The sequence below is a fragment of the Urocitellus parryii genome, chromosome 11, assembly GCF_045843805.1.
Source record: "Urocitellus parryii isolate mUroPar1 chromosome 11, mUroPar1.hap1, whole genome shotgun sequence".
In the NCBI taxonomy this organism is placed as follows: domain Eukaryota; kingdom Metazoa; phylum Chordata; class Mammalia; order Rodentia; family Sciuridae; genus Urocitellus; species Urocitellus parryii.
This window is the reverse complement of record NC_135541.1, coordinates 98,269,275-98,285,597: the sequence shown is the minus strand read 5'-3', so window position 1 is coordinate 98,285,597 and position 16,323 is coordinate 98,269,275. Positions and strand designations below refer to the sequence as shown.

At 34.0% G+C, this 16,323-nt stretch overlaps 1 protein-coding gene across 9 annotated transcripts in view; it reads left to right on the top strand.

Moving 5' to 3' along the window:
- Positions 1–16,323, top strand: part of LOC144249226 (transport and Golgi organization protein 1 homolog) — a 59,891-nt gene that overhangs the window by 36,861 nt on the left and 6,707 nt on the right. For all 9 annotated transcript variants that reach the window (XM_077791483.1, XM_077791482.1, XM_077791481.1 and 6 more), the window contains 14 exons: positions 3–206; positions 2,370–2,515; positions 4,468–4,599; positions 6,823–6,844; positions 7,768–7,856; positions 8,098–8,175; positions 8,262–8,372; positions 9,601–9,672; positions 9,851–9,955; positions 10,566–10,688; positions 10,787–10,892; positions 11,914–11,969; positions 12,058–12,148; positions 12,320–12,458. In XM_077791483.1, coding sequence (XP_077647609.1) covers positions 3–206; positions 2,370–2,515; positions 4,468–4,599; positions 6,823–6,844; positions 7,768–7,856; positions 8,098–8,175; positions 8,262–8,372; positions 9,601–9,672; positions 9,851–9,955; positions 10,566–10,688; positions 10,787–10,892; positions 11,914–11,969; positions 12,058–12,148; positions 12,320–12,458 — 1,474 coding nt within the window. The remainder of the gene's footprint in view (positions 1–2; positions 207–2,369; positions 2,516–4,467; positions 4,600–6,822; positions 6,845–7,767; positions 7,857–8,097; positions 8,176–8,261; positions 8,373–9,600; positions 9,673–9,850; positions 9,956–10,565; positions 10,689–10,786; positions 10,893–11,913; positions 11,970–12,057; positions 12,149–12,319; positions 12,459–16,323) is intronic.

Below are 16,323 nucleotides of genomic sequence, written 5' to 3'. Positions count from 1 at the left end.
AGAGATGCAGACACCCCATGAAGATGATTTTCCTAAAGAGAACACAAATCGTCTTAATAGAAATCTTCATGAAGAGCCTCCCCTCCTGAGTCATCATTTTAATATGAACCATCCTGAAGAGCCCAGCCACTTGAGTCAACCTGTGACTGAGGACATGGGTGTTTCAGAAGTGTCTAAGATCCCAAATACTGAGAAAGTAGACCCAGGTAAAGCTTGCCAATTTTTCTCTACAAAGCAGAGGCATTATCATAATGAAGGCTTTCAAGGACATTTGTTGCCAAAGGTACGAAATAGAGCAGAGCGTGATATAGGTACATGTGAGTTCAAAAAAAAAATCTCTTAAGTGAGAGAAAAGCAAGAATAAAGATGAACAGAAATCAAAAATAGGCCAGAGACTGTAACTCACCTAAAAGCAAATGTTTAGCTATGACTAGCTTGTGTAAACCATTTACAACTAAAATATTATTCTTCAAAGGCCTTATGCTCTAAAACTGTAGTTTTCAACCAGACCAACAGCACCAGAAACTCTGGGGGTGGGACCCACAATCTGTGTTTAGCAGGCCTTCCAGGAAAGTCTGGCCTGGTACAAGTTAGCTTGAATAATCACTGTTCATAGTCTCATAAATTCTGTGTTTTTTCTCTTTTCTTCTAAATGGAATATAATATAGCTCAAGTCCTGTTTTGACTTGCTTCCTGGACATGGTAATTAAACTTTTTCAAATGCAGTCAATGGTCCAGATCTTTATACTATATACTTACAGGAAACAGTACAGAACTGCAATCCATTTTAGATTTACACTTATGAATACTTCATCATAGTGCACAGTATCCAGTGGGAGATGAGAAACAATTTTTCAAAAAAAATCCCCAATAATGGCATCAACAGAATTCTACTTTTGTGTTGCTCACTCTCATTTTATCAGTAAATTAGATGATGACTAATTGTTTTATTTTATCCATCCAGTATGGTGCTATGAAGCCGTAATTACTGTATTTTGTGTTTTTAAAGGTTCTGGTCTGTAAGCATAGCTATAAGCATTATCCTGCACCAGTGCAGGGCTTGGCAGCACTGATCTGAACCCCCCCACCATTTGCACACACAGAGTGTAGGAGAACTCATAGTAGGGGGGGGATTCAGTTAATGTGAGAAGGAATAACATATCAGTTCTCCCATTTTCCAGAAGACATTGCATCCATATATGAACACTACTGACTTCTGAACTGTCTTTAACTCCATAAGGTTCTGAAAATGAATCACGCACCATTAAGATTTGTTATTTTCATGCTCCAAAACTTTCAAGATTAGGGATAACTTGGCTTACAAAATTAAGAATGAATTATTTCCCTGGCCTTTTAGGTTCCACCACAAAATGATGTCAATGACCTTTAATAGGTAAAATCTTCCCAAATGTCATTTAATGTGTCTCAGGTGCTGAGATGCTGAGCCAATGGGGCAGACTTCACCAGCAGTCAAATTCATAGACCAATAGTGAATGGAGGGTCTGGGGTTGTAGCTCAGTGGTAGAGCGCTTGTCTAACATATGAGGCACTGGGTTTGATTCTCAGCACTGCATACAAATAAATAAAATAAAGGTCCATCAAAAACTAAATAAAAATTAGGCAAAAGCTTAAAAATATAGTAGTGAATAGAATCTCAGGGTTGAGAAAGACCTTAGAGGCAACTGGTCCAACTTCTTAATAACTGCATGTTGGACTCCTGCTGTTTTATCAAACATACCCCAGGCTCATGTAACTCATACTGAAATTCCACCCCTACAAGCTCTCAGGTCTAACTGGAATTCTACCTCATTCACAGAGCCTCAATGCAGGTCTGTACCCAATTCCCTTTAGTCTCTCTTGGTATTACTGTGTTCTTTTTAAATAGCTGTCATCTGTCCATTCAATAAATAATTGTTGAGTATCTCTGCCAGGTGCCAGATACTGTGTTAAGCCTTGGCTCATTCCACCTACAAATCTGCAAACCAAGATTCCCTCTCTTTCAGCTTTCCTAAAATTTTAAACACAAGTTTCACCAGCACTAAATCCATGTTTTTTGAATGTGACCCTGTCTATATATCTCTGGTTTAAAAATTTTCCTTGAGTAAATATTGTTCTGGTAGCAGTTGTATGGCCATGGAAGTAGTGGAGAGTAGACTGGAGATTGTTCATTTTATAATTGAAGGGTCTGACAGCTCTAATTAGGATTTTGAAGTTTTCTTCTCTGTGTTAATTGTCTTTAGGAGAGCCACATATTCCAGGCACTGTGACTCATATATTTAGTGAAATACTCAATGAATATTGAAACTGAAGAGAGACAATTCTTATTCTATAGCATAAAATAAAATAGCCATTTCCCCTTTCAATTTTAGAGCTACTTATAACAGAAGGTACTCCTGTTGATGCTGCTGATACAGAAAACCAACTAGAGATAAATGTGGAAGAGCCAGAAGATGCCACCCTTTTGGACAGCATACTTTTCTTGTTACATTCATTCTTGCTTTATTTGTCTAAGATGGTAAGTTTGACATAGTTTCTTCAATTAGAATGTTGATTATTTATTAGTTTTTAAGTGGCTTCTGGTCATGAAGTGAAGAACTTAAAATGTCTTTATGAAAATGACTCCTGACCCTTTGAGTAGATAGCTCCTGGAACAAAAGCCATAGGGGTGTGGCTTTAATGGCTACTTGGTTTAGCACATGAGGAAGATTTGCTGTCTACCAAGGCTGGACATTTGCACACCTGTAAAAACTTGGTTCTTCCCCTCAGAACCTTTCATTCTGGCAGGGAGATAACAGCATTCACTTGAAACACAGTAAGATAATGGCAGAAAGAGAGGTATTTATTTGATGGTAGAACATTATTGTCCATAAATGCATTTATTATGGTTGGAAGGGTGATCAATAAGGTCAGAAAGTAGTTGAGATGTGTTTGAAGCACAGGCAAAGGGCAAACAGGAGTCTGACATGTGGTTTGTTGTTGATTAGACAGGCTGGGGTGGAGGACGGTGGGGGAAGCTGGCAGTCAGAAGAAATGTGTTCAGAGAAATGGAAACATGAAGAAAAGGATATTCTCGGAGGGCAGGAGAATGTGAATAGTTGGTGTTGTAAAGTGTGAAGTTGGAGGGGGATGGGCCTGTTGGAGAGGCCAGCAAATCTTAAAGGAAGTCATGAGCCAAAGTAGCATTAGACCATTAATAGTGGGGATCCTTAGAAAGTTTTAAGAATGAAAGGAATTAGGTTAGATCTGTTTCTTAGAAAGAGTCACTTAAGGCTGATCTTTCTAAAGAAAATCATGATCCAAACAAGACATTTAATCTGTCTAGAAGCTTATCTAAGCATTTTAGGACTTACCTCCCCCACATTGGTATTTGTTGATATTGGACTTTTAGAATTTAATTATAGGAATGAGAAAGCTTTTAGAGGTTGGAGAATTTAATTATAGGAATTATAGGAATGAGAAAGCTTTTAGAGGTTGGAGAATTTAATTATAGGAATTATAGGAATGAGAAAGCTTTTAGAGGTTGGAGGGCCATTGTGACAGTAATCCTCCTCAACTGAAGTCGTTTCCTGTAGGTTGTGTTATTTCAAGGCTTGTGTAATAAATATGATGTTGTTGTTTTCCTTGTAAAATGTATAGATTTTGAAGCCAGGTAGATCTGATTTCAAATCCCAAGGTTATCATTTAGAAGTTTGGGCAAATAACTAAACTTTTGAAAAAAGTTCTCCTCATCTGAAAAATGTAGATAATGCTTACTCCAATCATAAGAATTAAATGATTTGACAAGGTAAAATGTCTGGTGAGGTGTCTGGCACTTTGAAGGGTTTTACCCCCACACACCCCCTAATTCTCATGTAGGCAGTCAGAAGGTGTTTATATAAGAGTGGAATGGAAGTAAGATTTAAAATCTTATACATATATCATCATTGTTTTTATTTGTTGCCATAAAATTAATTAGTTCTTTCATATAGTTAAGTTTTTGTCTTAAATGAATTTTTTAAATTCTAAAAACCAGGTTATCAGAGAAAAGAATGATCCAGAGGGATTCTAGCCAGGTGTTAGACAATGTGATGATATAGGGCCTGTTACAAACTGGAAATGTATGCTCAATTTAAAGTATTTGGATTCGGGCTGGGGTTGTGGTTCAGTGGTAGAGCGCTTGCCTAGCATACATGAGGCACTGGGTTCGATCCTCAGCACCATATAAAAACAAAACAATGTGTCCACCCTAAAACTAAAGATACATAAATAAATATTTTTTTAAAAGTATTTAGATTCATTATACTTGAAAACACTGCAAGAGAACAAAAAATATGAGACTGCCAGTATCCTCTCTCTTGAAGAAGCTATTGGAAAATATTGAGGAGGTGGTTTTCTGATGAGGAGGTTGGTTTAGAATTGCCATGATTCTTTGTGACTGTTTTGTTATAAATTTAAGGTTTCCCATTTTTTCTAATTTGTCTGTTTCAGCTGTTTACTACATTGCCTGATGATACTCAACCTGGGCCTGATTTTTATGGACTACCATGGAAGCCTGTAGTTTTCACTGTTTTCTTTGGGATTGTATCCTTTCTCATTTTCTTTTGGAGAACTGTTGTTGTTGTGAGTAAATTGACTTACTTATACCTTAGCACATAAGCACAAGGATTATTTTATATAGTCACTGCCCCCCCCCTTTTTTTTTCTTTTTCAGTTGCTAAAACACAAATTAGTGGTTTAAGTCAAACTAACCTTATAAAATAATTTAGTGTGGGTGCAGTTGGTAGAACTGGTAATTCTTACAGCCATCCTAACCAGTAGTTTCATATGTATCAGAAGTCTTAAAAGTGGGATAAAAGATGGGATAGGTTAGATAAATATCCTTTTATGTAGCATATATGTCTAGTAGTCTATCTTAAAGAAATAACTATGCTTTGAAGATTTTGGTAATGTTTTTCAATGGAACAGTGTATTAGATTGAAGACTTAGCACAACATAATTTATTTAGGGGTTATTGTATGTTTGATTAATGGAATAGTAGGCAGATTTATTTATTTCAAAGCTTTGAGGTACAGAAAATGCTCACAATTAAATGTGAAGTGGGGAAAAAAGCAGAAACTAAGATTTAAATGTTGATGAACTGTATATTAATATAAACACATATAAACAGAGGGAAATGCTGCAAAGAAATACAGTAAAATGAGAAAAAGGAGATGAGATAATTTTTCCAGTCTTTTATATAAATTTTCCCAGATTTTATGATTTGATCATATGTTCAGAAAATACCTTTTTATTTGGAAGTATAGATTATGTGTTGTCCAAAAATCCATTAAATGTTTTGTTCATTAAGTTTTTTTTTCCTGAGCAGAATTAGTCTATGTCTGTGTATGTGTGTACATATATGTATAAGTGTGTGTGTGTGTGTGTATAGGCTTATACATACTTATGTTTGTACTGTAGGTTATTCTGTTTCATAGTTATTTAACATAATTGGAAGAAAATTATTTTAGGTAAATGGACTTTGCATATGAAAATCCTAACATTTAAAGAGGCCAAAAGCATTGGATACAAATCTTTTCAAATCTGAGTGTTCTTTTTCTGATTTCTTAATTATTTCAGACATATCGTTGTTAAGATAAGTTTCCTCTCCTTGTACAATTGAGAGTAAAATCTCTTAAAAAGTATTCCCTTCTTAAATAGAAGAATCGTTTGCCTGGATTCCTGTGAGGAATTTTCTAATCTCATTGAACTTTGTCTCAGCTAAAAGGAAAAAGGAAATAGAAGGATAAAGAGAAGGGAAAAACATGAAACCATTTTATATTTCTCTCTCTTGTTTCTTTCATTTCAAGAACTGCGGTACCTGTTTCTCTTTTCACTAGGTTATGTGGGATCTGGTTCCTAACTTGTTGCTCCTCAGTTTCAGCATTTGACTTTGGAACTTTAGTCCCTACCTTAGATGACTGCTTTTATGCTACTTCCCATTTTCCTCTGTTGTCATTTTGAGTAAAAGGTTAGCAAGGCTATGACATTAAAGAAATGTTCATTTATTTCTGTGTTGGAGTTTTCTGAATGCAATTTCCTATTACGAAGATCCCATGGATGATCCATGGACACATCTGAGTATCCCATCACCATTAATAACATAAGTTTGAAAGGACAAGTAATATGCTAAGTTACAAAGAAATTTAGTGATGTTTTAAAAAAAATTCTGCTTAGGTTTTATTATCAGGCAGTTTATTGCTGTCTTTTGGAAATGATTGTTTTTGTCCTTTCCAGAATATGTTAATTGTCATTTCTCTTGTTGCTTGTGCATTTTCTTCTAGCAGTCTTCCCTTTCAGATTTCTTGCTATATATTTAGTGGTTTGCAGAAATAAGATGATGTAGCCTCTTAGTTTCTAAATTCAGCCAATAGCCAAATTTAAATTGGAGTTCTAAGATGTTTTCTGGTGAGTGAAAGTGGCATATCTTAGTACAAAGATTATGCCTTTAATATTGTTTCCTCAGATTCCTTTTGAATAGTCATTGTTTCTAGACTTTATCCTGGTTATTTAGAATTGTCAAGTAAATGATTTTGAAGACACACACACACACACATATACACACACACATCTTTACTGTGAAATAAGGTACATATCTTAGTGTTTTTATGAAATCTCACTACCAATTAAATTTAAAAGGCTTGTTAACTTGTTAACTTTTACTTATTTTTAATCCTATAAATTATTATCCTGAACCAGAATGTTATTAAATTCTCACTTGGTTATGATTCTGACTGTTGTTTTAGGAATGCTGTTTCTATTGAGCATATGTTTGACATCAAATTTAATCTTTTTTCTCTCTTCTAGGTAAAAGATAGAGAATATCAAGGTAAATTTTTAGGTTTCTTAAACTTGTAATAACCCTTTGTATTGGTGTTTGTTGTGTGTTTTATGTATGTTAGAAATAGATACAGTGACTTTTAATGTCTATTATCTTTTTTACCTCCTGAAAATTTTACTATTCCTAGGTTGCTAGCATGGATAATAGAGTAGATGATGATGGTTCCAACTCTGAGATAGGAGATAAAGAGGAGGAACAAATTGTGGATAGGGAGATGATGATAAGTTTTAATTTGGGGCAGATTAACTTTGAATATTGATGTAATGCAGATGTATTACATTTGAAGAGTATTTCTATGCTAATTATTTAATCATGCATTAAGTAATTGAGTAGATAATTTAAAGAATGGTAATGTGAATCAGTATGTTTTCATTTCTGTTTTTCTTTGCAAAGAATGGAATGATTCCATTTTCTGAAAAGAAAGTGTTTTGAGAAGGGAGGAATATCAAGCTACAACACTTTACTGTATTTCCCATCTGTGAAATAAGCTTAAATTGAAATATCATTTTGGATGGGAGGGGTACCTGTGATTGAACTCTGGGGCACTCTACTGAGCCACATCCCCAACCCCCTATATTTAGAGACCAAGTCTCACTTAGTTGCTTAGTGTCTCGCTCTTGCTGAGGCTGGCTTTGAACTTGGGATCCTTCTAGCTCAGCCTCCTGAGCCACTGGGATTACAGGTGTGTACCACTGCACCCAGCAAAATATCATTGTTCTTATATTTTTCTTAAATTTTAATAATTTTTATACTCTTATTGCTAATAAGCATAGATTGCTTTTTAAAAGCATAATAGTTATGCTAAGAAGTATTTCCTCATAGTACCATATAACATGTCTTTGCTTTTAGTAGATTGAGTAATTGAATTTCATTTAGTGATTGTAATAATCTTGTGTATTTCCCCCTTTTAGTCATTGAACAGCAAATTTCCAAAAAGATGAACAATTTCATGAAAGAAAATGAAGAACTAATGCAGAAATTGTCAAATTATGAACAGAAGGTATAATATTTTTTTTTGTTTCTTTCTCCCTTGGTTCTAGCATGAATCATTTCTACCTGTTTTAATTTTAAAATCGTATTTTAAAATTTTTGTTTCATTATTTCCTACAAATCATCCAAATTCTAAACAGTCATATGTATTAAGTACTGCTTTCTTCTGGAAAGGGTCACTTGTCTGGAAGTAACTTGTATAGTAGCACTATAATTTGTGTATCTTAATTCTGAATGCTTTATTTACATAGATGAAGGAATCAAAGAAACAGGTCCAAGAGACCATGAAAAAAAATATGATTCTTTCTGATGAAGCAACTAAATATAAGGTAAAAATCCCTTCTTTGGGGGGAATTACATTCTAAACTCAAAAGTAAATGTAATGAGTGAGTAATATTGACACCTTTTTTTCCAGGATAAAGTGAAGCTTCTTGAAAAAGATAAAGAACTTCTGGATGAGAAAGCTAAAAGTCTTCTTGTTACGTTAGCATCTGAGAGAGAACAGAATGCTAAGAATCAGGACTTGGTACGAGTTTCGCTGCTAAGTGTTACTGCAATTTGGCTTTTGAAATATTTTGTTAAATTGGTTAAGTTGAACTTAGTCCAGCTGTTAACTAAAGTAAGATTAGGAGTCAAGGAAGTCGAACCCACTTCTGCCCATTTTGTGGAACTTTTAAGTACTGATACAACAAATTATTTTTATGGGCCTAGGAAATATTTTTATTCTCAACCTTGGATAATTTTCATATTGCTTTGCTCTGCCCTTGGAAACATGCAGAACAAGTAAAAAACTATTGTCCAGTTGAACAGTATTTGTTTACTTTTTACTTGAAAGAGTAATGAATTAATCAATTTTCTGTACTTAAAAAAAGTTTACTTACATACTTCATTTTCAATTTCTATAAGTTTCTGTAATTACATAAAAGTTGCAAAAGATAGTAGAGAGTGTGTTCTGAAATATCCTACCCCCAAGTAAGCTTGATCACCCAGCTGAGGTAGTATTTATCAGATTTCTCCACTGTAAAAATTCTTTCCAATCCTTGTCATGTTGTATTCTTTGGAAGTTACCATGCACAGCCCACAGTTAAAGTATGAAGAGTTACAAGCCCAGGATGCAGCTCATGGTAGAGCACTTGCCTAGCATGCATGAGGCCCAGGATTCAATCCCAGGCATTGCAAACAAAGATTGCAGAGTTATGTCCACTTCCTTAAGGAGCAAGTATCTTTATAAATTTTTTGGAATTCTTCTGTATGTGAGATTAGTCTATTCTTCCTTAAATTTTATCATTTTTTACTTCAGATAAGAAAATTTTAAAAATGATCTTGGGAAATTTTTTTCTCTATCACTAGAAAAAAAATTACTAATTTGAACTGGTTTACTTGAAACAGTAATTAATTATAGTTAATTTTCTATGCTTTAAAACATTTTATTTACTTATTGCATTACGATTTTCTATACTTTGACCTTTTTTTCTGGTTATCTTACAAACAGTAAGGTTGTGGATGCCATGAAATATTTATGACTTCATTTTCCCTCATCTCTTTCAGTTCTTGATTTTTTGCTTAGTCCAAATCTGGATCCCCCTGCATTTACCTGAAATGTAATGGGATGGCTTGACAAAAATTTTGTTGTGTTTATCTTTTTTAGTATATATATGTGTGTACACACACACACACATATATATATATATATATATATCAGTATTTCTACTGAAATCCTAATGCATATTTTGTGTTCTGTTTTCCCCTGGCAGATAATGGAAAATAAGAAATCTATAGAGAAGCTTAAAGATGTCATTTCAGTGAATAATTCTGAACTTTCAGAGGTAAAGCTGCCAACTCTTGCTATCGGATATTAATACTACATCTTAATTTGTTGCGGACCAAAAATTTGAGGTGTGCTAAAATGTGCAAAAAATGAGAACTATATGATGTCTGGTTTGGGAAAGTATAACTTTGTTTTTTCTTTGGAATTAATTCACTAACTGTAGTGTTTTGCATTAGCTTCAAATTATCCTTACTGAAACTAAGCTTCATGAAGCGAAGGTGAAGTTGGAATGCAGGAAGCTTCAGAAAGAAAATACCATGCTTAAGAAGGAGAAAGAGCAGGTAAAGAAAATTTGATGTCATACATAATGTAAACTAGAGAAGTGAATATCATTATCTTGTATCTTTCTTGGATCTGTTTCTGAGGTAAGGAATATTCATGTAGGACCTTTTCTAGATATGCAAAGTTTAAACAATGCTCCCCAAATTGAGTGCATATATATGTTCTCCATCTGTTTTGGATTTTTGGATTATTGCTTTTCTTATCAAATATCAATCAGTTATTAACTTGCATAGCCTCAAAGAAACTTTTTAAACCAGAAAATTAAGTATTTTATGATCCTGTTTTGAGTAGTTACTGATTCACCGGCCAAGGGAAGATTACATGATAAGGAATCTAAATTTAGGAGACAGTCATATGTGCCCAGCCATTCCTGCTGGAGGTAAATTATTTGAATTGACAGCAATTTTCTGGGGAATGCAATAAAACAGGGTCAACTTCCTGATAGCTCTGATGTTCTTACTGCAGCTGTGAGAGTTGGGGCCACTCTGCCCTCTTCCTTAACCAAGGTCTCAAACCCCTCGATTGACGGAGTCCACCGAGGAGTATGGCTCTCTATTTCTTTGTCTAAGTCTTGTAGTCCTTATGAATTCATGTGTTTTGACTTTTCAGTTGCAGCAGGAAGTCAAAGACTGGAGTACATCACATGCTGAGCTCAGTGAACAAATCAAATCATTTGAGAAGTCCCAGAAAGATTTACAAGTAGCTCTTAGTTACAAAGATGATACTAATAAAGTAAGTTTATACTCCAAATACATGTTTCATCTCATGAATTCTCCTGAAATCTTCTGAATTAAAATCGAGAGTCTTCCAACCTTTTGCTTCTTTTCTAGGCTTTGACTAATTACATCACACAGTTGAATCGGTTACAATGTGAATCTGAATCTGAGGATCAAAGTACAGATGAGTCAGATGAATTAACCAATGGAGAGGTAGCAGGTGAGATCAGTCTCTGGGAAGTTGAATCCTTTTTTGCTTTCCTGTCTTTAATTAAGTATACAGATGCCACTTTTCAGCTGGCTGAATTTCTTCTTAAGCTTCAGGGTTGTAGACACATCACTGGATCTATAGATATGTCTGTTGCATTGGCAGAGGTGGGTTGCTGGGGTATAATGTACCAATAGGCATGTGAAGAACACTGACTTTTTCTATCCCATTGAAAACTAGTAAGTACACTGCAGCTACAATAGTCACATCCTATACCTCTAAGTATTGAACATTGTACAGTAAGAGAAATTTATTTCTTAACTTATGCAGATGATACTTGATTTTGATACTCATCATCTCTATGGCTCTGTGGTTTTAAGGTCCACAGTCAGTCTTAAGAGTCCGGAGGCAGTTGGAACCATAAACTAAGGCTGTGAGAACAGAGGCTAGAGACTATCAGAAAGCTAGAGAGGGAGTGTAACAGTGTTTACTGATGAGGAAAATATTTCCAAATGTTTTCTCCCAAGTTGGATATTGCTTACATAGCAAGTATTTCAAACCACACCTGGTAGTAGATTCAGGGAGAAAATGTAGGATTGAATCTTTCTAAACAAGACACTTACTTACTTGCCCAGGTGAAGATAGATCTGAGAGAGAAGAAAAGCTTTTATCTTACAAGAATAGCAGAGATAACATTTTAGTTGTGCAAACTAGAAATTCACCTTTTTTTTGTTTTTAAGACAGACATAGTACTTCTATTTATTTTTATGCTGAAGATCAAACTCAGTGCCTCACACATGCTAGGTGAGCACTCTACCACTGAGCCACAACCCCAACCTGAAATTCACCTCTCTTTTTTTTTAAATCTAAGCTTGCAATTCTCTTAAAAGTCATTAGTCTAATCAGTTTAATTATTTAATTGATTTTTTTTTTCTTCCGGTGTTTGAACACGATCATTCTTTAGTTTGGGGAAGTTAGGAGAATATAGAGTTAAAAGTAAGGAAAGAAAAAGCTAAAGTCTTTTGTTTTTTAGGTGATCGGAACGAGAAGATCAAAGATCAAATTAAGCAGATGATGGATGTCTCTCGGGTATAGTTCTTTGTAAGAGTCCCATAGTGCCTGTGAATTCTTCCTGTGCCTCACTTTTAAGAATACCTCTCTTTTCTGCAACTTTTAGACACAAACTACAATATCAGTAGTTGAAGAGGATCTAAAACTTTTACAACTTGAGCTAAGAGCCTCGAAGTCCACAAAATGTAATCTAGAAGGTGGGTTCTTCTTGAGAAGGAATTACCATGTTGGAAAGACTTAAAATTTTATTAGAAAGATAAAGAATGGCTTCTTGCTTTCATGCTTCTTACTTTTCTTGGCACTACTCCCTCAAACAAGTTCTTAAGTCCTTGTACACATATAGAGATAAGCTGTTTTATCCTTTACAGACCAAATAAAGAAATTAGAAAGTGACTGCAATTCACTACGGTCTTCTAAAGTTGGACTGGAAGAGGAATGCAAAACTCTTAGGCAGAAAGTGGAGATTTTAAATGAACTCTACCAGCAAAATGAGGTGGCATTACAAAAGTAAGATTTTCATTGTTTGTTATTGTTATCACTGTGTGAACTAACAGATAATTTTATCTTTTCTTAAGATTATTTACAATTTCTTCTAGTTGTAATAAGTAGAGATTTGTCTTTTTTCCTTTGTGTTTTGTTTCCTATAAGTTGCATTTTTCTTTCCATCGTCAGTCTTAAGAGTCCTGAGGTAGTTGGAACCATAAACTAAGGCTGTGAGGACATCGTAATCAATTGTCAAATTCATATGAAGGCAGGAAGTGGTAAACTGGTATTAACAGTCACTGATGTGGAAATACCTCTCAAAGATCTAGACCCTTTCTATGATCCCACTATTTATTTTAATTACCTTTCATTGTGATCAGTTATGTAATTCTAATGTTTTGAACTTGTATCTCTAACTCTGGACCTTTAAAAATACTGAGTGATTTGGAATGACATGTTTTAGTAGAATAAAAACTTCAAAAAGGAATAATATTTACTTATTGATGGTACAAGTTTTGGACTTGAATATCTCAGATGTTCACACTAAAAATTGAACTGTGGCAAGGACCTTAGGAGTTATGATTACAGAAGTACTTGTTTGTAGTATATATTTATATATTAATCTTCTCAGTGTGGAGCTAGTTATTTTTTGAAAGTTCATTTGAAGTTTTTAATCCACAAAAATACTTGAATTCTCTAAAAATAGGTTTTTTGTGTCAGATTTTATTTATTTGCACCTGATTTTACTCTTTAGCATTTATATATATATTCTTTTATATAATATATATAATATATAATATATATATAATGTATTATATATATATATTCTTTTATATAATATATTCTTATTAATTTTCTCTATAGCCACTTGAGTGGACTTTCTAAAATATAAGTCTGTCCATGTCAATATGTGCCTGTGGTTTATGAAGAATTTGCTTTCTATTTGATGACCTGTTCTTTTTTTTCTTCCTTGTATCTTTTTAATAGTTTAAATATTTTTAATTATTTTCCTCATCCCCTGTATAAGCTTGATGTAATCCTAAATTATAATGGAATTATAATTATATAATTATAATTATAATTTTATTCATCTTCTCATAATTTAAAGGCCATGGTATATATTCTGGATTTAATAAAAACCTGACATAGATTAATAGGTTTATTATTTTTTTTTATGGGCTTTAAGTAGCTCCTGAATCTGATAACTGTTGTGGCATTGTATGTTAGTACTTCATATACTGTGAACTCCACAAGACATTCATTCAATTTATACACATATTTAAAGTTTCTGTAGTTCTGCATTCTACACTGTTGGTTTCTTATTTGAAATTATTTTCATTCTATTTGAACATTGTCCTTTAATGATAGATTTGATTATTGTATCAAAGTAGTACAAGGATAAATAGAGAATAGTATTTTATCCACTAAATATTGCTACCTTTATAATCTGTATTAGGTTGACATGAACTTCATGATTAGAGTTAAAACCAGTTTCCATTTTTAAAGGATCTTTCTTTTGGCTACTGAATTTTGACTGTTACTTAGTTTTAGCAATTTAAAAATATCCAATTAATTACCATCTGTTTTAAATTTTTTCTTTAAGGAATCCATTATCATTGTTGTTTGGTCTTGTCCCTCCCCTAGTTCCTGTAGTCATTTCTCTGTTTTTTTAACAGTTGTATTGGGAAGTGCCTAGGTGTAGTTTTCCCCACCCCACCCACTTTTCCTCTTGCAGTTATGTTGCTTGGGACCATTAAACATTTCTTGAATTTTCGAGTCTTTTTCTAAATGTTGATTTTACCTCATTCTCTCTTCTGATTATAATAATGCATATTAGAATTTGATTTCCCCTGCCTCCTACATTCTGGATTTACTTCTTCTGGATATTTTCTTCTGACCTATCTTAAAAGCGCTAGGATTTATTTTACTTCCCAAATCTGCTGCTAAAATCATTCATTGAGTTTAGGATTTTAAAAAGTTCAGGGTTTAAAATATTATTTTAGTTGTAGAGGGACATAATATTTTATTTTATTTTTATAGGATTTTTTTAAGAGAGAAAGAGAGAATTTTAATATTTATTTTTTAGTTTTTGGCGGACACAACATCTTTGTTTGTATGTGGTACTGAGGATTGAACCCGGGTCCGCACGCATGCCAGGCGAGCGCGCTACCGCTTGAGCCACATCCCCAGCCCAACACAATATTTTATGTATTTTATGTGGTGTTGAGGACTGATCCCAGTGCCCCACACATGTGGGGCACATGCTTCACCACTGAGCCACAACCCCAGTCCTATTTCAGTACTACAGCTCAAACCCAGGACATTGAGCCATGTGCTCTACTATTGAGCTACCTCCACAGACTCCTTGCTCTTTCTCATAAGGGACTAGTGTCTTACTGCTTTCCAAGCTATCTTTAATCTCATCATTCTGCCTCTGCCTCTTGAGTATCTTCTACTGTAGGTAGGTCACCACACCCAACCTTTTCTTGGTTTTATAGTTTCTAATCCTTTGACAAAATTCATAATCTTTTTTTTTCCTCTTTTGTGGTGGTGGGGTTTGAACTCAGAGCCTTGTGCATGCAAGGCAGCACTCTACCTACTAAGCTATATTCCCAGCCCTGAAATTCATAATCTTGACTTTACTTTTTTGACTGTATAAAGCACAGTGATTTTAAAACATGTGCAGATAACCCCATTAGGTGGTTTCCTTTTCTGTGGTATTTTTTCTCACAGAATTTTGTCTTATGGAGTGCCTGGTCAGTTTTGATTGGCTAACATTGTTGTGATAATTATAGATGAAATTTGAGGACTAAGATGAAGTTATCTTCTTATAGAAAAGTGTTGAGGTTACTTGAGTAAGATTGTCACTTTAAACTTAGTCAGCAATTAAGATAATTCAAAAATGACTTGTCTTTTCAATGTTTCAGTATTATTCCTTTTGGATTTTTTGCCTGTTCATCACTTAAGTGTGCAGTATTTTCTAATCTAAACTCAAAGGCTAGGGCTTTTATTAAGGGTCCCTTTATTTGTAGCCCCAAACACTTGTTTTTTCCTCTAAGCCCAAGAATTGGATGAAGGCTTAGTTCAGACTCATTATATCTTTGTGTTATCTTCAATATGTGGGTAAACCTAGGAGAGAAGTACCTTAAAGTGCCAGCCTTACTTGTAATTCTGAGATTCCTTTTTCTAATGGATCTTGGCCACATCCATATATCTCCACTGCCTTTTTAGCTTGGATCCCTTCAAACACAATTTTATATTCTTATAAAGATGTTTTGATTGTTCTTAGTGCTCCTCAGACTAACTCTTTGATAATTGGAAACAAAATTCTCTCTGTCCTTCAAGATTTAGTTTTCTCCATATTCCTTCTTAAGCCAGTGGGGAAAATTATTATATTCCTTTAGGCATCATTTATACCTGAAACAGTGAACTCTTTTATTCTTTAGCATCTTACAAGGTAACTAGTATATTATAGCCACTCATAAAATACTTGCTGAAGAATTAAATGAGAAGCTATATAAGAATATATAATCCCCTTTTTCTATTTGGTATCAATAATCCTTTTTTACTATAGTTCTTCTGATTTATGGAAAATTAAGTTTCAAGTTAATTATCTTTTGAATTGGAACTATGGCTAAAGAGGGTAGTACAAGGATAGCAGAAAATAGTATTTTTTAAATCATTAAATGTGTCTACCTTTGTCTCAGTAGATGAACATCTTGAGTTTCATGATCAGAGTTAAAACTTGTCAGTAGATAATACTCTGATTGTGGGTCAGTTTGGCTTCTTTTTCTGGTTGACAGACATTATCAAAACTCAGATTGGTCTTTTTGCTTAATTACAATTCTTTTGAAATAGATATCTAAAGTGTTAAAAATGTTCTGTGGTT